The sequence below is a fragment of the Podarcis pityusensis genome (assembly GCF_964106645.2).
Source record: "Podarcis pityusensis genome assembly, chromosome: 7".
NCBI lineage: Eukaryota > Metazoa > Chordata > Lepidosauria > Squamata > Lacertidae > Podarcis > Podarcis pityusensis.
The window spans coordinates 90,062,917-90,083,819 of NC_138031.1; the positions used below are offsets into that span (position 1 = coordinate 90,062,917).

Here is a 20,903-nt window from a genome sequence, read left to right on the forward strand (position 1 = left end):
TGACGGTGCATGAGCACACCACCTTGCTAAAGCTAAGCAGGTTTGGGTTTGAGTGGAAACTGCCTCAGAACTACATGGACACCATAAGGTGTGCTATAAATACAAGGAAATAAGTCAGTCAGGAATCTTTAGACTTATTGAAATCAGTGGTCTTCTCCACATATTAGCCAGATACAATCCCCTCTTTTAATGCCACAATTTGTGAAAATAAACACTTGTCAAAGCAATGGATGTGTGCTCCTTCTTGTCCTCCAAGACCTTTGCAGCTCATTGGCAACTATAAACTCCCGTGAAGGAAGTGTTTCATTATACTAACCTGAACATCTACTCCAGCATGTACTGATACACTTCTGTTTACCAAATTGAGGGCCATGTCTGGATCCTTAGGTAGTCCAAATGGCATCACTGACACATCAAAAGGAGGCACTGGCAGGTAATCCCAAAGTTTTACGGAATTTGGGAGGGAGGAACTTAATGCAGGAGCAGCCCAAACCAACTCATTGTGAACTGAGAAGTCTCAGTGGACATGAAATGATGGACTGGATATATCTGGTGATACCCAGAAACCTGGGAAGAGGGAATGGAATGTCTTGGAAAAGGGAACAGCTGCCTGGTTGGAACACAAAAGAGGAGCACTTCCCATTGCAACATTTATTGCAGATTCCCCTTGTAAAATCATATTTTAAAACTTGTTTAGTGTTAAAATTGGGACAGTGGACTTCAAAAGGGTTGTCTTGTACATTGGTTTATCATCATTATCATTTCTGTCAAGTTAATAAAAAAAATCCAAACTAATTCAACTTACAGAAATATCAAGTTCTAGCAGCAAAGTCCTTTTAATTGCATCATCCCTAGTAAGTTGAACAGCCTTGATGACAGGAACCTGGAAAACGGAGCTCTCTGAAACGCAACACAGGCTGGGATCCTAAAAACAAGCTGACGTAAATTTAGATCAAAGGAATAAGCACATAAATATTTGTACACCATTATATGAAATAACAGTAAAATATATACATGATCCTGCCCTGCCCCCCAGCACATCAAGGCCTATCATTTCAGTGAAAGAGCTGAGAACATGTTTAACTCTCCAACTTTAGAAGAAAGCCATTGTGGTCTTTCCCAGTAAAAACAATCATCTCTTATCTTCCTCTCCCCACTTTTGAGGATAACATGGGGGGAAGGAGAACCACATGCACCAATGTGCGTTCCTTGAAGGAAAAAAATGGATATAAATGTAATAATAAAATCATTTTCCTTCTTCACAAATAAGTAACTTTAAAATCATGTTGCATCTTTAGTTCCCAAATGCAAACTTACAGATCGGAGTTTTACATCTGGAAATGGTGTCCCTGTGGGAGACCTACCTGCTCAGAGCTTTCTTGAAAGTGCACTTCTAGGTATTCTGGTGGCAAAGCAGGAACATTAAGAGCCAACTGTGAAAGTGGAGGAACCGAGTGGAAAAGTGAAGGCTGAGAGCCTTGAAGGGGAAGTTCTGACTTAGTAACTGCTTTTGCTAGGAGATCATTGTTCACACCCGAAACTTCTAGCTTCAAACGCTCTACTCTGGAGTTTATGCACGAGTTACAAACTGCATCAGCACAAAGAGATGGAGGTTGTTCAGTGTAGTTTCTTTCTTTCTTTCTGGATGCAAATTCTTGGTGGAGGGCAGGCCAAAGTCCAGCAATCCAAGGGTCAACCACCAGTTCCAAACTGAAACCAAGCAAAAAAAGTGAATTTTAAAAAGTATGTATGAAAAGATCAGGATAAATGTCAGCACCCAAACAGCACCTGCAGATTATTTAAACACAGTTTACAAGTTATTTCAAAGGTTTATGTTGGTTTTTTTAAAGAGCGGTTTACAAAAGAAAAAGCAAGAACTGAGACATTGCACACATATCTCACTAGACAGGACTTTAACATATTTTAACAGGCTTTATAGTAGTGGGGAAAAGTTACAATGTGTGGTATTATATTTAATTTTCTCATTCCAGAAACTTAGAAGAAGTGCCCATCTTAAAAAAAAATGTTTTCTTATTTACTGTTCTGATGCTAGCTCTTATTTGGTATGTTAATCTAAATAATAAGGCTTTTCTCATATTTTCCTTTTATTCTGATACAGGAGGTGGATTTTTGTTTCTCCAGAGATGACTAAGGCGCAGCCTTGCACCTATCAGAAGATATGTGACTAACTGTATGTCCACCTTTTCTATTTCTGTCTGGACTGCGAACAAAAGAATCATTTTGGGTTTTCTTCATATGTTGTTCCAGAATTTTTCTTTATAATGACATGTGGTCAGGAAACGTGTATGAAGTTTCTTGCTCAAATTGCTCTGGATCTCCAGCATCTTATATTAGAGTTTTGTAAATTTTGCTTATCCTGTAGGGTGTTAAATGCCACTGATACATGAATTTGAAAAGACTATTAAGGTTAAAACTTTATTAATAATGATGATGTGTTGAATAACCAAGTTCGCGCTTCTGGCTACGTGTGCAGGCTATTGGCTTTCTCCCACTTTAAAAGCCATGATTAAAAGGAGCACACCAGAGCCCTCTATCAGCTGATATAATCACAAGAGCCCCAGTGAGATATTTACTTCCTGGGATGTGCTGTGCTGCTCTTTGCACTGCATTTGCAAAAAACAAAAACAATAGCAGTACTTAATGAGGCAAAGAAGGACAAACTCAACCATGTCTATCAATTTCAACTCCTCTTACTTCTTCTGGGAGATCAAGTCACAAGAGGCTCTTTCCAAGAAGAGATATGGAGCAGGAGGGCAAGGCAGCAGTGAAGGCAGCTGTACACAGGAGTTTGGGAATGTTTCTGCCCAGTAGCTCTGCAGAACCAGTGGGCAAAAAGACTCAGTGGGGTCATTTCAGCTGAGGCTAAGCAAGCTATGCTCTTAACTTGAACCGTCACAATTGCCCATGGCTACTGCTGACACACTGTCTGCTTCTGGGAATATTTCCTGGGGGAATGAAGGAAGCATGATGCATGAGCAATCTTCATCTAGGATAGAGATGAAATTTTTAGGAGCAGTGGAGAGTCATTCCACCCTTGTGCTTAATTTGAGGAAAAGTAAATTATTTCACTGGCAGATCTCTCCTATTTTGCTCCTCCTCAGTTTCTAAATTGGTGTCCAGATGCGGCTATAAATAGCTGGGGTGGGGGTGGGGATTGGAACAAATGCCACACAAGGCGACTTAACCAAAACCTCATCAGAGAAATTAGGTTTCTTACCCGACAGCATCATCAGCGAGTCCAACCTCATAAAAGCGTTGTGCTCCAAGTTCCTGAAATCGTTTGTCTATTATCTTCCCACCATTGCAGAAAAATGTGTATTCTGAGTCTCCCAGGCCTGCAAATAAAAGTAAGGAAAAAGGCAAACCAAGAAAACCTGCATCAGATCAATTCCCTGGAGAAGGTGTTTCAGAATAAATCAAACTCTGCCCTCCAGCTTTAATGCAGCAGTAAGACAAACTACAAAACAATAAGCACAAGTTCCTAGGATTGCCAACACAGGCCTCCTTGTGCAGAAATGGATGGTGCCAAGTAGACAATGGTTTCTTCCATGCAGAGTCCAACTGTGTCCCCCCCACCCCAAAGCTTTGGTAAGGCAGGGTGGAATTTTCCAAAGCTGACTCTCTCACCCATCCCAGTCTCTAAACCATTCAGGCAGTTCAGAAGAGGAGAACAAGAATGTAAGTTTCTTCTGAACTGGGAACTGGCACCTCCTTGATGCTGCTGCCGCCGCCACCATCAGTCCAATCTGGACTGGCCCTAAGATACTAACTCAGAAAGAAGCACTTCTCTTCTACGCAGCTTGAAATGTTTGGCATAAGGACTGGAACAGAGAGAATGGTTCTCATTCTCACTCTTCACCCCTCCCTGCCTGCCCCAGGTGATGCTGGAAACGGATGACGTGTGGCACAATTGCTGGGCAGCGGCCCCACATGGTGTCGTAGTGCTCTCAGGCTATCTGGAAGTAACTGCGAAGCACACAGCCCTGCTCTAGGAACAGCCACTTCCTCAGGAGAAACAGAAAGGAGAAAGAAAGGGGGCCACAAAAGCAGAAAGTGGGGCCATGTGCCATTTTAGCAACCTGGAGGCTTAGGCTGCTGCTCCCACCCATCCCTCCAAACAGCTATCTAGAGAAAACCATTACCTCCCTGCAATCTGGTTGGGGAATCAACCGCTATTACAAAAAAAAAAAAAATTAAAAAAATTGCTCATTGATAAAGGTAAGTAGCCAGGCACCAGAATTATCAGTGAAAAAGTCAATGAATTATGGGCAATATTCACAATCGCCAAAGTGCAATAGGCAAAGCCTCTTCCACAATTAAGTTTTGGATGCCTGTCATCATCCTATTCTTCAGACTTCCAAATTTTAAAAGACAAAATTAATTAATTAGCAGAATAGCTGGCTATATATGGTTGATAGTACCTTAAAAGCAGAAAAGCATGTTCGAATTCAATAAGTAAAGTTAAGACACCAAGTCATGTTGGTTTTTTTACTGGTTTCCTATTCAACAGCACACATGAAGTAAAAAAAAATATGTATAGTGCTATTTTTTATTTCACTATCATAAATGAAATAATCCCCTTTGGTTATACAATTGAAATTCATACCAATTTGCCATCAACTTTGGAATCACATTTGTTGGATCAGAGTTCTTTCATGGATCATAATTTTAAAATACGGAAAGATATAGCAAAAACACAGTCTAAAAATACAAAGGATGTTAAATTGTAAAATTTAAGAATATATAGCTCATATTTCCCAATGAAGAAAGTACAGCTAAATCCTTATTTCAGAGAGGCTTGAATTGCGCCCTGATTCTGTGTGGTGCCTCATCAATACTCGCAATGAGGGGCGCACAGCTAGACTAACTGTGATTATAGTTAAGCAATTCGATCAAAAATATATTGGATCCAGCCTGCAGTTTTTTGCAACAAGGTTTCTCCCCTGCTTTATACAAGCAAATTACCTAGCAATCCGTATCGTAAATGGGAAAAGTGGTCCGATGGCAGAGATTTATCGTTAATTTCCTTAACAAACTTGACTGCTGTGTCCGGTGGCTCTCCTGTACCCGTAGTAGAAGTAACAATAACCACGGGGTCTTTTTCACTATTCAAGTTATACTGTAAATTGAAAGAAACAAAGTTGGAGCATAATGCAGAAACGTTCAAAACTGGGTGGTATTTGGATGCACACAATCAGAGCTGAACATCCAGTAATGTGGGGTTAAGCCATTGTGATGTTTCAATTCATCAGGTTTTTCAATTAGCTTTTAAAAATCTATTTTGATAGCTCTGAGCCTCCTACGGGGAGGAATTTAATATCACACTAAGGTGATGATTCCATCTGCGCAAGCATTTTGGTTTCCAGATAGAAGAATCCCCCCTCTCCTCCCCACATGGGCTGTCCCAGGAGATCTCTTGACACAGACCCCTGAGCCAATTTCAGGAGGGGGTGCATGGGGGCAGCAGAAGGGAGGAAGGCCCTATTGCACAAGCAGAAGTCCTTGCACAGGGCTTCTGCGGATGGGAGTCATTTGTTGAATCCCACACAAATAGCGGAGTTTTACAACCAGTGAAAGAAACAGAATAATGGTTCTGATTCCAAGTCTTGCCTCAGCTTGTACAGTAGATAGGACTTTACATGTTGCAAGGATCCAAAGCTAGATGCAATAGTTGAGCTTGGGATCAAAAATCACATACTCTCCCCAATTATATATACTCAGTCCACAATTTAACCTCTTGCATCCTAATTCTCCATGAACAAATCTATGCAATATATAAGCATAGTGTAGTAGATTTCCTGCAGTATTGAACTTAGATAAGATAGTCCTGTATTCAAATCCTAGCTCAGCCATGAACATCACTAGTTAACTTTGACCAATCACTCTCTCAACCTAACCTACCTCATAGGGTTGTCCTAAGGATAAAACAGGATAACTTCCATGAGGGGGCATAAGAAGAAATGCAAATGTAATCAAGATGAAACCCAAGTATGCATAAGTGCATTTGCTCACATTTCTGCCTTCTTATACCCTCGGTATCCCTTGAAACTCTACATTTCTATGATTCCATGACCCTCCCTTTCCCCCTCTCCAATTTCTTTTCCCTTGGACAAAAACTGCAGTGTGAGCAACCTGGTACAAGGTGCAGTCTTTAACATGTCACTACCATCTACATTGATTACCCTTTTTACCTAAAGACTTCAACAAAAAGAGAACAAAATCAAGATGTACCTTTTGAGGGGAAAGATTTCTAAGGAAAGCTCTGAATGATCCAAAGAAATGTTGTGGAAAGTCATTTGCAAATATGCCACTCCTGTATATTTGAACGGGGTGTTCAAAGAATCTTACCTTGTCTGACTCACTGATGCAGTGAAGATCTGCTTCAAGCCCACTGTCCTTGGCCTGATGGTATATTTCCTCAGCTATAGCTTTTGCCTGACCCTTCTGGCTCGCATAAAGGAGCAAAAACCTACAGTTTGTTTTACAGCACATCTTTCAAAGATCAACTACAGTACATGGGAAAAGAAAAAAGAGAGAAAAGCAAAGGGGTTACTTCATATGCAACAATGAGACTGTAATCCTTTCCAGAAACGGCAGTTCCTGCTTCTCTTCTCCCCCCAGCCTTCCAAATATATTACCCTTCAGAAAGCAAGTTCAGGGCCAAAATTCTATACACATTACTGAACAAAGTGGGACTTGCCTCCAAGAATATATGTGCAGGATCAGGTTGGACATACTTTACCCACCCCAAGTGAGGTGGCCCAACCAAAATAGGCAGTACAGGCTACTGCTTGGGGCAGCAGAAATCCAGGAGCTCAAGGCTAACTGGAAAACCCCTCTAGGAAAAACCTCTCTATCCTTATTTCTGTATACCTGAAGGAGCATCTCCACCCCATTGTTCAGCCCAGACACTGAGATCCAGCGCCGAGGGCCTTCTGGCATTTCCCTCACTATGAGAAGCCAAGTTACAGGGAACCAGGCAGAGGGCCTTCTCGGTGGTGGCACCCGCCCTGTGGAACGCCCTCCCATCAGATGTCAAGGAAAGAAACAACTATATGACTTTCAGAAGACATCTGAAGGCAGCCCTGTTCAGGGAAGTTTTAAATGTTTGATCTTTTATTGTGTTTTCAATCACCTGTTGGAAGATGGCCAGAGTGGCTGGGAAGGCCCAGCCAAATGAGCGGGGTATAAGTAATAAATTATTATTATATTATTATTATTATCATCATCCTGATTCTTGCTTAGGAAAACACAATCACAGCAGCGGGGGCAGCAACTGAGTAGGTCCTATTTTCCTGACTGCAGTCAGATCCCCCTCATTCTGTACAAGTGAACGGAGCAAAATGCTTCCCTACGTTCCATTTTCTTGCCCGCGACAGAAAAGAGAAGCCTGAAGAAGACACGCGGAAAGGACCACGTGGAGGACGAGACGACGGCCAGGCAGCCCCGCCGCCCCCGGACCAGGCTGGGCCTCCCTTCCCCTTGGGCTTCGCCCCCCACCCCCGCGCCTCTCCAGGCCCAGACCTGCTCGCCCGCCGCTCGCCCGCCGGGGAAGAAGCAGCGGAAGAGGAGAGCTGCCAGTCGGAACGAAAAGGGGGCGGGACAAGGCGCCCGATTGGGCGCTCGGCACTCCAACCATAGACTGGAGCAGCAGAGTAGGGACGGGAAGGCGGTGCTTCGGGCTCCGCGCGCGCTCTCTCTCTCTCTCTCTCTCTCTCTCTCTCCTCTCCCCGCCGCGACTCCCCCGAGCGCAGGGCTGCCCAGTGCGCACGCGCCGAGGCCGGAGGGTTGTTGCTGGAGGGCGAAGCCTGACCCGCCCAAGGGAGCCAAGCATTCCGGCAGAAACAAGGGCGCTCTTCGGAATTACCGGTCTTGAGTTTGCGCGCCGGGCCCTCGCGAGGGGTGACGGGAGTTGTGGTCCGGCTCCATCAGGCGGCTCGAAGGCCCTGCTCCGGCCAAGCCCCGCCCTTTCACTTCCGGGGTCGTGCATTTGAACCCCCGCTTCCTGTTGCCGAAAAACTAGGCCGAACCCCAACCGGAAGGCGGGTAGTGGAGGGGAAGCGCCGCTCTTTCCACATTTCCGCGGAGAAGCGGGTAAGGCTCCTGGCAGCCCCGGAGAAGAGGGCAAGCGAAGCCTCGCCTCCGACCTTGGCGCGCGGGATTTCAGGGCTCCTGAGCATGTGCGGAGCGCTGCCTCCGCCCCAGAAGGCGCGGCTCCGACGCAGGGCAGAGCCGGGAGGCGGGGATGAAGCGCCGCCCGCCAAGGCCTCCCTCCGCTTGCGGGTCCAGCTCCCTTCCCTCTGGCCCGCCCCTCCCGCAGGAGAGGGCCTTCTCGGGGGTGGCTCCTCCCTGCATAGGGAAGCCAAATTGGCTCCCCCTTTGCTGCCTTGCTGTTTTTGTTATAATTATCTGTATGTTTTAAACACACACATATGTTTGTCCTTTAATGAACCCCCATGCTTTTAGCTAAAAGTGACCTGTCTATCTGAAGTTTAGATAGATTTCGCCTGAGTCATAATGTAATGCAACATTTTCTGGTAGAACCCAGCTGGTGTTGTGGTGTGGGGAGGGGTCCTCTTGAGAACACAACTGAAGTCCCTTCTCGCCACAGCTCAGCACAAGAGATATAGCTTGCAATGTTTGTACCAGAATGTTGTACAGTTTGATTTGATGCTTGTTTGGATGTCTTATGGCTTCTTTTTACTGAGGCTCTTAAGTCTAACAAATGCTTGTGGGGTGGGCAAGGAAATTTGCCCCCCTAACCAGCTCTCCCAGTTCTATGCTGTCCTTCAGTAGCAGGCAAACCAATGTGCATCTGTGTGATTAAGGAAGATATGGCAAGCAGTGGTGCCTGACCCCCACAGGCCAGCAGTCCTCCAAGGACTGAGAGTGCACAAGGATTTAACATTCTAATTCTTTAGGACCAGTTGCATGCGCTGATTTCCTTGGCTGCCCATACTGGTTACATTTGCTTAGATCACTGTCAGAAGCATTTCAAACAAGCACAGGTTTCTAGAGATTGAATTCCAAAATCTCAGCCTTACAGCCCATAAATCTTGCTCTTGATTGGGGTTTGGGATCTTACCTTTCTTTGGCCAGATCACTCCATATTTACATCACCTATACAATCCCCACCAACATAGAGCTTTTCCCGTTGCAAGATGTAACTTCATTCCATCTTGCTTCTGCAAGGAAGCTTCTTGAAAATCCCATATTTAGAAAGGCATTGTCCTTGTGGTATAAAACAGGTTGAAACCATTGCACATGTTTTATTTTACTGTCCATTTTTATGCTGAAATCGGCAAGAAGTATTTAAATCTCATGCTGAAAGAAAGGTTTAATTGCCCTGATTTATCCAAGGTTTTCTTTCTACTGACATTATAGTGAATGTAGCAAAATTTCTGAGAGATGCCATGAAATGATGTCGCTGTAAGACTTGAGAGGCACTTTTTAACCTTATGACGTCTATCTGTTTTATCTTAAAGTATCTGCTTTCATGAACAGATGCCGATTTTACACTTTGACTTATACTTGTAACCTGTGTATGCCAGTAAAGGATTAATACTTAGGCCATGGGCCAGTGGATCATCAGTCTGCCTGTAATTTCAGCTCAGTGCATTTATTTATTCACTTCTTGTTCACTGTAAAGAAGTTAGTATTCCATGCTTAATAATGTAAATTCCATGCCACGGAAATCCAGATTCCATACTAAGAAAAGCCAACCCTTACTCTAGGCTCCTGGAATTTCAACAGCCACTGCCCATCACACTTTGAAGCATAGCTTTGCATCTATAATGGCTAGAAATGCGATTCTCCATGAATATGGAAATTTGAGGTTATTAAGACACTTGATTCTGTGGACAGTACCATGTTATGTAATTAGTCTCCCCTTCTGTAGAACTATGGGATGGACACAGTCTTCATTGTGCCATCTCTTGACCTTTCTTTTCATGCTGTTTTTTTAAAAAAAAAAATAATAATAATAAAAGCTCTCGAAGGCTAACCAGGATATCTCTATAGTGACACTGACTTTTAGTTGTTGTTTTTCTTTCAGGGAGAAATGTTCAACGCAGACCTGAAATGGCTTCCATGAATTTTAGATGTATCCAGGCATCTATTTCTAGAATGCAAGCATGTAGGCAGCTACTAACTCGAGGCACAGCCTTGAACTATTTTGGCCAGCAAATTAGGCAGTTCAGGTTATGTCCCCATGGTTCTTCAACATTGCGAACAGTGTGTTCAGTCTGTGGTTTTCAGTGCACGGCTTGTAGAAACTACCATATGGAACTGGGAAATCACCCCGGCTATGTTACGGGAATGGTGCAACTCCATGGAGAAGCTGGTAACAGTGTAAAATCTGGCAGCACGTGGACAGATGAACAGGTGTTTTTGAAGTTGAACTGTTTCTGTTCATACAAAGACATTTTCAGATTTGTAAGCACATTGGAAAGTTTATCTGACACCATGGTGGCAGCTGTCCTTCAGCGGTTGTGTGAAGTTCAACTGGAGGACAGTATGCTGAATAATCCAGAAGAGGTGATGGAGGATGAAGTCTTCAGGTCACTTTGCTTCCAGCTGGAACAAGAATCACCAAGCTTATCTGAATCTGGTCTTGTAAATTCACTAAATGCTTTGATAAAATTACGTGTGGATCCCTGGAGTACCTTGATGGTTCGTTTGGTGTCAGAGAGCCAAGAACGTCTTGATAAAGGCCAGATGACTATTAGAAATCTGTGTGTTCTTGGAGAATCCTTGTTCAGTCTAGAGGGTCCAAGTTGTGCTATTCTGGAACAAATTATGGACCAAGTTCAAAGTACAAACCTGGAGGACTGGAAGGCTGATGAAATGGCTATGGTCTACAAAATGCTGCAGCTGGGTGTCGGGGAGAGAGGAAAGTACCAAGCCCTATTAAACAAAATGAGCAATTTAACTGTAACTCGGGTTCCTCAGTTCAGCCCCGAAATGACAAGTACAGTGTTAAATGCTCTGGTGGTTCTTGATCAAACCCAAGCCGTTCCTCTAGTGATAAAGCTTTGCAAGCATTCAGTACGGCACATCCCATATTTCACTGACAATGAGCTAGAAAAGGTGCTGGAGGCTTTCATTCATTTTGGACACAACGACCAGTTCTTCACTGAAGCTCTAGAAAGACATGTTGCCAAATACGCCTTCACCATGCATCCCTGTGCCGTTTCCAAAGTCATGCAGTTCTGCAGCAGGAAGCGCATCCTTTCTAAAAGCATCTTCAATGCAGTGGCAGAAAGTTTCATCTACAATGCTGACAACTTCACCACTGCTCAGATCGCTGAGCAGATTATTCCATTTGGGAAACTCAACTATTTGCCTCCGTGTGCTCCTTCTCTTTTCCAAAAGCTTGAAAGGATACTCAGCACTCGATCGGCCCAGTTTCAGCCTCATGTATTCTTGAGCCTTCTTCATGCATGCACCCTAGTTGAACGCTATCCCCTGAATTTCCTGGCAAAAGTCTTTAGTCCCTATTTTCTGCAGCAGTTGCAAGGTAAGTATATAGCTTGTCTAGGGATGTGGATGTTCAGAAATGTCACCTCATATAAATGACATGCCCCTGGTAACATTGTTAACTCACATGGGCTAGTAATGGAAGTTGTGAATTTACATTGGAGAACAGGAGTGGGTCTTGGAGAGACCTTGGGAAATTACATCTGCAGTAGGATTGAAGTGGGGCAGGAGCTCAGGGGTAGCCTCCCAGTATTTTGTTAGTTGTACAGCAGAGTTGGTAGCAAATCTTACTTTACACTCCCCGTGGTGACTCTAGTAGCTTTCCTGTGAAATGAAAGCTTAGGAAATAGCTTTAAGCAGCTGTTTCTTAGCCCCCCCTTTTTTTTTAAAAAAAGGGAAATAAATTGTGTAACCATCTTTCTTGATGCCTCTGATTCTTTTATCCCAGCTGAAGAACCTGGTTTGAAGAAGTCTGTTCTTTCTCAGTTGACCCAGCTATTTCTAACAGTTACACTGGAGTGTCCTTCCTACGAGGTATGTGAAAATGCTATTCATTTTTGTGCATGTTTTGATCCTGCACATGTTTATTCAGAATAGGCAACAGTGTTGCATAATAAAATAAGCAGCCTTAAGTAATGATGGTAATTAGTAACTGTCAATAGCAGCAGTCATACTGAATTTTCCTGGTAGCTTAGTGTTCCGTGCGTGGCCCGTTGGGCTTTCAGTTCAGCGGAGTACCTATAGAAGGACCTTCCAAAAAAAGACTGCAAATAACTTGTTCTGGGCCACCAAATGTTCCCTGTCCTTGCACCAAACTGCTTGCATATTTATTAGTATTTCTACCTGCAGGAAGAAACTGCTTATTTTCCTCTCCTGTCTTAATAGGGTCCCCAACTCCTTCCCAAGTACATTGTCAAGTCCTTTCTCACGCCAGATCGTTCAATGGAGTCCTTGGTAGACAATCACCTCTACAGCAGAGTAAAGGCTGGCCTCACTGACCTCTTGGGGGCCCGGATATATTTTGCCTCTCACGTGTTGACACCATACTGCTATACTCTGGGTAGGGAAGCTGTTGCTAATGCGTGTCTTGCTGAATGCAAATGTTAATGGTCATAGTCCCATAATTATGAAAATTTCTGTTTCAGTGTGTAAAGTAATGCTGCATTAATCTTCAACAGACCTGTACTTTGCATGAATGAATGCAGTAACAAACAAAACAAACAAACAAACCCTTCACAAAGTTTTAGCTGATCCCTGACATGATTGCTTCTCCTAAATAGTAGAGTTACTTGCCAAATGCCTCCTTGCTCAGCATAATATTGCGGGAAATTCCCATAGTTGTGTGTGTCAGTATCCGGTTGACTGCCAGATACTATACTATTCTGCAGAAGGAAAAGGGGTCCTTACCATCATAGAAATCCTCTTTTGACCCATCCACCCCCCACCCCCCATTTTCCATTCACATGCAGACTAAATGAGTTGGAAATAGGATGTAGACGATACCTTTATCCTCTTGCTACCTTTAATACTTAATGTTTTTCTATTATGAGAGATGGATTTCTTTTAACAGATCTCATACTTTGCATTCATATCAAGTGTAGATAAGAAGCAGAAAGGCCCACATATGCTTTCCACATTCCAGATGGTAAAGAAGAATAATGCTCAAGTATTTTGGGTGGTTTTGCCCAAACAAAAAGAGGCACAACATTTATAGTATATGCTATAGAAGAGGCATGTCCAACTTTCAAGAGACTGAGATCTACTCCCACTATTAAAAAAACTGGCAGTGATCTACCAAAATTGTAGAGATTTTTTTAGGAAGTCAAAATTGTTGGGCCTTTTTTCCTTTCCTTTTTTCTTTTTTTGAGTCGGGGGGGGCAGGGCAGCGATCTACCACAGAGCCCTCGCAATCTACCTGTTGACCATCCCTGCTATAGAAACATAGTAACTTTTTTCTTGCTCCTTCCTTGCACCAGATATTGAGATTAAACTCAATGATGAAGGATTTGTACTACCAGCTAATAGACATGAAGAGGCGTACCAAAGGTAAGCAAGATGCTAAATATAAACAGAGTAGTGCAAGTGGTGTACAATTTTCTGTTCTTTCAATTTGTGTCTTTGCTCGTTGCTTCCCGGGGCTGCATCCCACAGGACTCCAGAAACATTTCAGTTAAACAATTGCACTGAGAGACAGACCACTTTCAAACAACTTGTTCTGTGGCACCAGCCCATGGCAAGGTGTGCTCCTCCTGTGGGATCTTCCCCTGGGGTCGAGGTACTTCACAAGATTCTGTGGTTCAAATGCTAAGAGCAATATGACATCCCACCGCAGGGAAATGGCAGCCACATTGCACCATGGAGGTTTTGTCAGGTCTTTGTATTACCCAAGACGTGTAATAACCTAAAAAACAACTATGCAGGATGTCATAAAAGTTTGATTCAAATGCGATAAATATTTAATCTTATTTTGTGTTTGATTGGCAGAATAGCTCTCTGCATTGATGATCAAAGAAGATTTTGCACCAACAGTCACAATCTTCTTGGAAAAGAGGCCATTAAGCAAAGGCACCTACAGCTAGCTGGTTACGAAGTTGTGCAGGTAAATATTTGAAGTAGTTGGGGTGAATCAAATGGTTGCTGTTCAAAGCAGATAGGAAAATTGCAGGCAAGATAGTGTGAACAGCAGGTAGCACTGGAAATCCATATTGCTGCCTCAGACTCTCTCTTGAAGCTTGGGCTCTTAAGAGCTGATACCTACCCCCATTGAATGCTTAATCTGGACCTGGAAAATGTCAACAATTGCAGGCCAGTGGTTAATATCCTATTCCTGGGCAAGTTTCTGAAGAGAGTGGCAGGGTTTTTTTAAACCATTTTGATTTGGCTTCAGAACTGGCTTTGGCACAGAGAAACTGCCTTGGTCATAACAAGATGACCTTTCCCAAGAAAGAGAAGGGCAGGGGAGCGTGGCTCTGCTGGATTCCTCAGACCTCTCAGCGGCTTTCAGTATTGTTGACCATGGCATCCTTCTTAACAGTCTGACTGAGCTGAGTGTTGAAGGCACTGCTTAGGACTGGTCCTGCTTCTATTTGGAGGAGCAGTTCCAGAGGGTGGGGCTGTTGGAACACCGCTTGACCCTATGGCAGCTTTGCTTGGGGTCCCCACAAGGTTCCACACTCTGCTCCAGGCTGTGGAACATCTACATGAAGCAGATGGAAGAGGTCATCCAGAGATTTGGCGTCAAGTGTCACCAATATACAGGTGACACCCAACTTCATCTCTTTGTCGCTGACTTCAGGCAAGGCTATGGGCATCCTGAAACAATTCATGGTCACAGTAATGGACTAGATTGGGGTTAATAAATGGAAACTCATTCCAGATGAGGCAGAGGTACTGTTATTGGGTGGTTCACTCCCCACAGGTGAATGGGATTGCTAGGAGAATTCTACCCTAGGTGTATATAATTCTTCCCAAAGATGGAATAGATCTATAAAAGTAGTTTCCAAACTTTTGAACCACTTGAAGATCACTCAGCAGACCATTCAATGGTTTTTCTGCCTGTTGTATCAGTTGTGATGTGCTATAGTGGCTGTGGATTGATTTTTAATTAATTTTTTATTGCTCTTTTTATTTCTTATATCAAAAACTATAGGATACAATACATAAGAAAAAATAAGCAACAGACCAATTCCTCTAATTTCACAGAAGAAAAATTATCTGAGTTTGCTTCCTGAAAAATGCTTTCAGTAATACATTCTTCCTTCCTTTTAACTTTCAGATCCCATTTTTTGAATTTGAGTCACTGAAGACCAGAAGTGATATAGTGGAATACCTGCACAAGAAAATTTTTTCTAACTCTTATAGGCTCAGCTGGTGATTGAAATAGAATCCAAATGATGCTGACAGATCTATGAAGATTGGTTTATTATTATTATTTTAAATTTGGGACTTGGTAAGCTACTGTGATTTTAAAAAAACCGAATCTTGTTTTCTGGGCCAGTCATTGAGTTATCGAATTGTAGAGCTGGAAGAGACCCCAAGGGTCATCTAGGCCTTCCCCCTGCAATACCGGAATCTCAGCTAAAGCATCCATGTCAGATCCAACCTCTGCTTAAAAACCTTCAAGAAAGGAGAGTCCACCACCTCCACTGTGGAACAGCTCAGTCCTCTAACAATACATAAAGAGAATGTGCCAAAAGGCTGGTAAAATACAACTAAATTTATTTTTTAGTGTGACTGTATTCATCCCAAATAAAACTGGGAAAAATATTTTGTTACACCCCCCCCCCCCGGCCCAAAACAAATTGCCACAGGAAATGCCAAGAGATTTGTTATTTTCAGGCTATTGACTCTTCACGGATGCCTGAATTTGTGAGCTGAACTAGCAGTGACATTAAAGTGATGTTTAATGTTAATAGCTAGCAGGAGAGGCTGTTTTACTAAGGGATTACAGGAAGGTGTGTGAGTTATTTCTTCCCCCTGCAATCCTGATGAAGACTAACACTGAAGCTGCTATATTGGTGCTAATGGAAACTCCCCTTCTAGGGCCAATTCCACCATTTGGACTATACAGGGGGGAAAGAATTAAACTCATTCACTGAAAAAACACCCACATTTGCAGTGAAAGTGCTCCAACCTTGTTAGTTTCACCTCTAAGAAGTCCTTCCCTGTCTTGTTGCAACATCTTAGAACCATTTTAAAGCAGTTAAATGAAAACCCATCCCAGACACAACTTCCAGACACATTTGCTTGGACCCCAAAGTGTCAGGTCGCTTAGACATTGCCCTTTGGCTTCTGGCCCCTTAAAGTTACAATAATACCTGTGATGGCACTAAAAGAAACATCACTGCCAGTCCAAGTGGCTTGTAAGTTTCTTCCAAATTGCTTCTCACCTCAAGCCATGGTTGTGTCTGCCTGCTTTTTACAGCTACAGGCCAAGAGCTGTAACAATAACAATACTGTATAGAAATAGAGATTTAAATAGATATTTGGGGGCTGTAAATCTTGATTTGAATAATTCCCTTCTTCAAGCACTAGGGCAGGGATCGCCTGGCACATTTTGAATTCTGAGAAAGTGCCATGGACACCCTTCAAAAAATGGCTGCCATGGAGGAGTGGCGTAATAGAAAATTGGGGAGACTTTAGTAATTGCCATCATTCCCACACCTGGATAACCTCCGGCTTACAATGGGAAGTCTGCTATGTCCTGCTGAGTGTGGAGACTGCACAATATTGATTCTCTCTCAGACAAACACACAGAGGATGTTGCTGCCTAATTGCAACAGGGAGCATTCCCCAGTACCAAGAAAGTTACATGGTGCCCACACTACATTCACACTCAGGTGCACATAGAACCATCAGGTGATAGAACTGTAGAGTCATCTAGTCCTACCCCCTGCAATGTAGGAATCTCAACAAAGCAGACACATACAGACCGCAGGCACACAGCCATTGGTCTGCCACCCACCCAGACATCTCTCTCTCACAGACCACAAATGCCTGTGTTCCTTCTCTCAAAGAGCACTTATGCTCCCCCTCCCCTTCTCACTACTCAGGCAACTCTTCCTCTGGGCACCCACGGGATTTTTCCCCAGACCAGAGTGGGGAAGTAATTGAGAGGGGTTGGAGCAGGCTGGTTTCTCACAAAAAATTGGCGGAATGCTGCTTATATATTTTGCTTCATATCTCAGATTCTAAAATACTATAAGCTTTTCTTAAAAATGAATCTGGGGATTATGGTTCATCCCAGATGCAGCAAAGAAGGCCTTTGCAGGCGCCATAACACCTCTGAATGTGAGATTGGTGACCCTTGAACTTGGACACAGCTCCAGCCCAAGTTTGGTGGGCTGCCTTTGGCTCTGTGAATCATGATGTGCATACTGTACTGTCAAATAAATGCATATCTTTTCCTAAGCTTTTTTATTTTGCAGATTTATCACTATCTGAGCATTCTGAATGCATGGATGAAGAATTTTGCTTTCTAGCTATACTAAGCTGTTAACACTGTAAGACATGGTAACGATGAGATATGCAACAAGGTTTTGTTTCCAAGAATGAGGGGAGAAAAGACACATTAAGCAAAAGCATGTTGTCAGCACCTTCATTTGTGATCTAACATCCATTGATTTGTGAATCAAAGCTCTAACCTGCATATTATTAGCATGTCATAAGAAATGGTTGAGTTTAGTACTCACAGACAAGCACATGGCTGCTTTAGCAAGCAGGATGCACTGAAAAAAGCGGAAACCCCCTTGTCATGGGAGCAACTGCGCCCTCTTCCCCGAATATTGTATTATGAGCTAATGCTCCTTGTGAGCTGCTCGTTGCATAAATGTTGCCATGTTACAGGCACATTCAAGTAAAACATGCCTCACTTAATTTAGCAACCCTGCAAAGAATTCATCAGATGATCTGATGCAATATTGGATTTTCCCCAAAATCCCAGTAGCACAGTACAGGAAATAATACAGAAACAAAACCCAGGCACATTATTTCTTCCCTGCTATCAATCACAACAAGTAGCCTTAGGTTGCTTCAATGTTTCTGGATGATTTTTCTATCAAGCAAGCTATTCCGTTTTTCCTGTAGAATTCCGCCTGAACGTGTTTAATGCGCACATGGTCTCGGACCAGCTGCTCCACGGGCTTGTCTATGCGTCGCCCATATTCAGAGGAGGACAAGACTGCCATAGGCCTTGCTTTTTCCTGTTAAGAAATGTTAGATGTTATTTCTGAGTATGGCAAGAGGGTGAAACTGGTGGTTAGTGCAGGGCTGCTGCCAAAATGTTCTTTCCTCCGCTCCCTGCCCATCTTGTGGTATCATTCTGTCAGGTGCCTTCCCACTTTTGATCCACATCCAGAGCAAAGGTGGAACAGGGTGGAGGGGGACAGGGTGGGGGTGGAGGGACAGGCCTGTGTCCTCCTAGTGGTGCAGCAATGAAATTGCTAGCACATTTGCAAAGCTAAGCAGGGTCTGGTCTGGTTTAAATTTGGATGGGGGAAACTGCCAAGATTTCTGCATTGCAGGGGGCTGAACTAGACGACCCCGGGAGGCCCTTCCAACTCTTTGGTTCTATAAATGGTGGTGGGTGTTTCATGGGACTGCGCTTTGGGTTTGCATTTGTGTTCTTGGTGCTCCTGGTTGCCCTCCTCTAGGTGCACTTCATTGTCAGTGTCCTTTACTGTCTATAGTCTTTAGTATCATTACTGTTGCTGGTGAGAGAGAGGAGCATTCATAAAATTGACACAGCTATGGTCCATGAAGTGGGTTCAGAGTGACCACTAGCTGTTCTTGTCGCCTCCTCAAACCTACACGATACTTAGCATTTGTAAAGCACTTTGCAGCAGGTGTGGCAGCCTGTGGCTCCCCGGCTATTGATGAACTGCCACTCCCACCAGCTCCAGCCGGCATGGCAAGTGGCCAAGGAGGAGGGGAGCTGCAGTTCTCATGACTGGGAGAACAGAAAGATGAGCAAATAGTGATTGCCGTCAAACTGCAGCCCAGTCAAGAGATCATCAATTTGGTCACCTCATCATTAATATGAAGTCCTCTGCTTTTGGCGTGTTCTCTGTCACAGCGGTGGAGTTTTTCGTCATAGCCCATGGGTCTTTTAAAGATGCAGTCGTACAGGGAAACAATTCCTGGCTTAAAAATAAAGGGGGGAAGAAATGCCATGCCGTTAACTGACAAGATGGCACAGGTTACAAAGAATCATACCAATAAAACTGACAGATATAATGAGGTTTGGTTGCGTCTGCTGTGAGCACAATGCCCACGTGCGCTTTTCATGACGGCAGCACCACATAGCTTTAACATTCAGCCCTGATGCTGAAAATCGATCTGGAGCCGAGAACTGCGCATAGATTGGAGCACTGCCTTTGGCATTGCTACAACTGTCCCACACAGGTCAGGGCAACACGCTTCTTCCCAATTAATGTATCATGTAATAGGTTAAAGAGCTTTTGTGAAGATGGAGGCCACTGAAGCCTCTCGATAGTGACCTCCTGAGACACAGAACTCTCCTAAGGGACAGAAAAGCTCAGATCCCAGAGGGGGGACTGTAAACAGAAGGATCTAGGAAAGGAGTAAGAAGAAACAAGAGTCTAAGGAAACGAGAACCAGCAGAATGACTCCAAGGACAAATACAGACTATTCCTTGTGAGGGAGAAAAAGCAGACACATGACCCTCATTTTACCACTTAGGGCTCATGCAGACTTCCACTTCTCCCACCACTTTTCCCCAGGGAAAGCTGAACTTTACCATTGAACAAACAGCAGTCAGGTTTTCCAGGGATTGAGCAGTAAAGGTTGGGTTTTCCCAGGGAAAGTGGAAAGACCAACAGAAAACCGCTTGGACCCATGCTTTCTTGGCACAGGACAAGTGGAAGTCTGGACAAGTCGTTTTCCACATGGAACAGTCCAGAGCTGGCATCAATGGAAGGTTGTGTGTGTGCAAATATTGAGAAATTACCTGTAGCACAGATATAACTTCTAATAGAGAATTTGCTAGAAGAAGAGTTTGGATTTGATATCCCGCTTTATCACTACCCTAAGGAGTCTCAAAGCGGCTCACAATCTCCTTTCCCTTCCTCCCCCACAACAAACACTCTGTGAGATGAGTGGGGCTGAGAGACTTCAGAGAAGTGTGACTGGCCCAAGGTCACCCAGCAGCTGCATGTGGAGGAGCAGAGACGTGAACCCGGTTCGCCAGATTACGAGTCCACCGCTCTTAACCACTACACCACACTGGCTCCCTATTAGCTGCTTTTAGCTGCTTAAAGTTTTGAGTTGCCTTTCACTCTCTCCCCCTCCTTCCCACTTTGTTCCTTCAGTGAAACCAGTTCAAAACTGGATTCCTTCCTCCTCACGACTGCTCCTTCCCCTCTGCTCTACGCACCTTGCTCTCTTGGTGAAAGTAGCTGAGTTCAGGGGGATCTTTGCGTCGGGGGGGAACATAGCTGAAGGCTGACTGTGCTGAGAGTGGCAGCTGGTGTTTCCTTATTAGTTGTTCATTGATGCCTCCCAGTTCCTCCAACTCTTTCTCTTCTGCTCCCAGTTCTTCCCCATTTTGGGCTTCTTGCATTCCCTACTGAAGCCTAAAAGCTTTGCTGGGAGGCAGGCTGGCTGCCTTCAGGGCTCCAGTGGCCGCTTTTTCTCCAGCCCCCCCTCCCCCCGGTCTGCTGAGTTCTTTGGTTACTAAGAGACAGTCTGTGTTAACTGTGATGTCAGACAACATATAAAGGAGACTGGAAGGCTGAGAAAAGCTGCTTCTGCGTGAACAAAGGAGCTTAAAACCAATTTGTCTAGAGGAGATTGCAGCAAAAGGCCACAAGTATTCCTGGATCTGACAAGGATCACTAAAGCTGGGCTTGAGAATGAATTCACTGGACAGGGTCTTCCCTATGAAG

At 43.9% G+C, this 20,903-nt stretch overlaps 3 protein-coding genes across 10 annotated transcripts in view; 1 reads left to right on the forward strand and 2 right to left on the reverse strand.

Annotated features, from left to right (window-relative positions):
- MTRR (5-methyltetrahydrofolate-homocysteine methyltransferase reductase) overlaps positions 1-8,027 on the reverse strand; it is a 26,974-nt gene extending 18,947 nt beyond the window's left edge. For 6 of the 8 annotated variants that reach the window (XM_081012957.1, XM_081012960.1, XM_081012964.1 and 3 more), the window contains exons 1-6: positions 7,546-7,672; positions 6,370-6,527; positions 4,987-5,140; positions 3,239-3,356; positions 1,365-1,710; positions 806-925 (exon numbers count right to left, since the gene is read on the reverse strand). In XM_081012957.1, coding sequence (XP_080869083.1) covers positions 806-925; positions 1,365-1,710; positions 3,239-3,356; positions 4,987-5,140; positions 6,370-6,513 — 882 coding nt within the window. In that variant the 5' untranslated portion in view covers positions 6,514-6,527; positions 7,546-7,672. Of the gene's footprint in view, positions 1-805; positions 926-1,364; positions 1,711-3,238; positions 3,357-4,986; positions 5,141-6,369; positions 6,528-7,156; positions 7,413-7,545; positions 7,673-7,888 lie in introns of those variants that run through there. The other 2 variants (XM_081012959.1, XM_081012958.1) reach the window with 2 other exon arrangements.
- On the forward strand, positions 7,981-17,409 carry FASTKD3 (FAST kinase domains 3). Its single transcript, XM_081012965.1, has 7 exons — positions 7,981-8,115; positions 10,076-11,539; positions 11,948-12,033; positions 12,385-12,559; positions 13,476-13,545; positions 13,984-14,098; positions 15,275-17,409. The coding sequence occupies exons 2-7, from the start codon at positions 10,102-10,104 to the stop codon at positions 15,371-15,373; spliced, it is 1,983 nt and encodes a 660-aa protein (XP_080869091.1). The 5' UTR covers positions 7,981-8,115; positions 10,076-10,101; the 3' UTR covers positions 15,374-17,409.
- A 173-nt stretch (positions 17,410-17,582) lies between these two features.
- Positions 17,583-20,675, reverse strand: CFAP90 (cilia and flagella associated protein 90). Its single transcript, XM_081012997.1, has 3 exons — positions 20,393-20,675; positions 19,024-19,140; positions 17,583-18,200 (listed from the first exon to the last, which is right to left on the reverse strand). Exons 1-3 carry the CDS (start codon positions 20,576-20,578, stop codon positions 18,021-18,023), a joined length of 483 nt encoding a protein of 160 aa, XP_080869123.1. The 5' UTR covers positions 20,579-20,675; the 3' UTR covers positions 17,583-18,020.
- Between the last annotated feature and the right edge of the window lie 228 nt (positions 20,676-20,903).

Coding starts and splice junctions, on each gene's coding strand:
- CFAP90 (XM_081012997.1), bottom strand. CDS start 20,578: ATGCAAGAAGCCCAAAATGGGGAAGAACTGGGAGCAGAAGAGAAAGAG. Junction 19,141..20,392: donor ACTTTCACCAAGAGAGCAAG/GTGCGTAGAGCA, acceptor TTTATTTTTAAG/CCAGGAATTGTTTCCCTGTA. Junction 18,201..19,023: donor GACTTCATATTAATGATGAG/GTGACCAAATTG, acceptor ATTTCTTAACAG/GAAAAAGCAAGGCCTATGGC.
- FASTKD3 (XM_081012965.1), top strand. CDS start 10,102: ATGGCTTCCATGAATTTTAGATGTATCCAGGCATCTATTTCTAGAATG. Junction 11,540..11,947: donor TTTTCTGCAGCAGTTGCAAG/GTAAGTATATAG, acceptor CTTTTATCCCAG/CTGAAGAACCTGGTTTGAAG. Junction 14,099..15,274: donor CTGGTTACGAAGTTGTGCAG/GTAAATATTTGA, acceptor TTTAACTTTCAG/ATCCCATTTTTTGAATTTGA.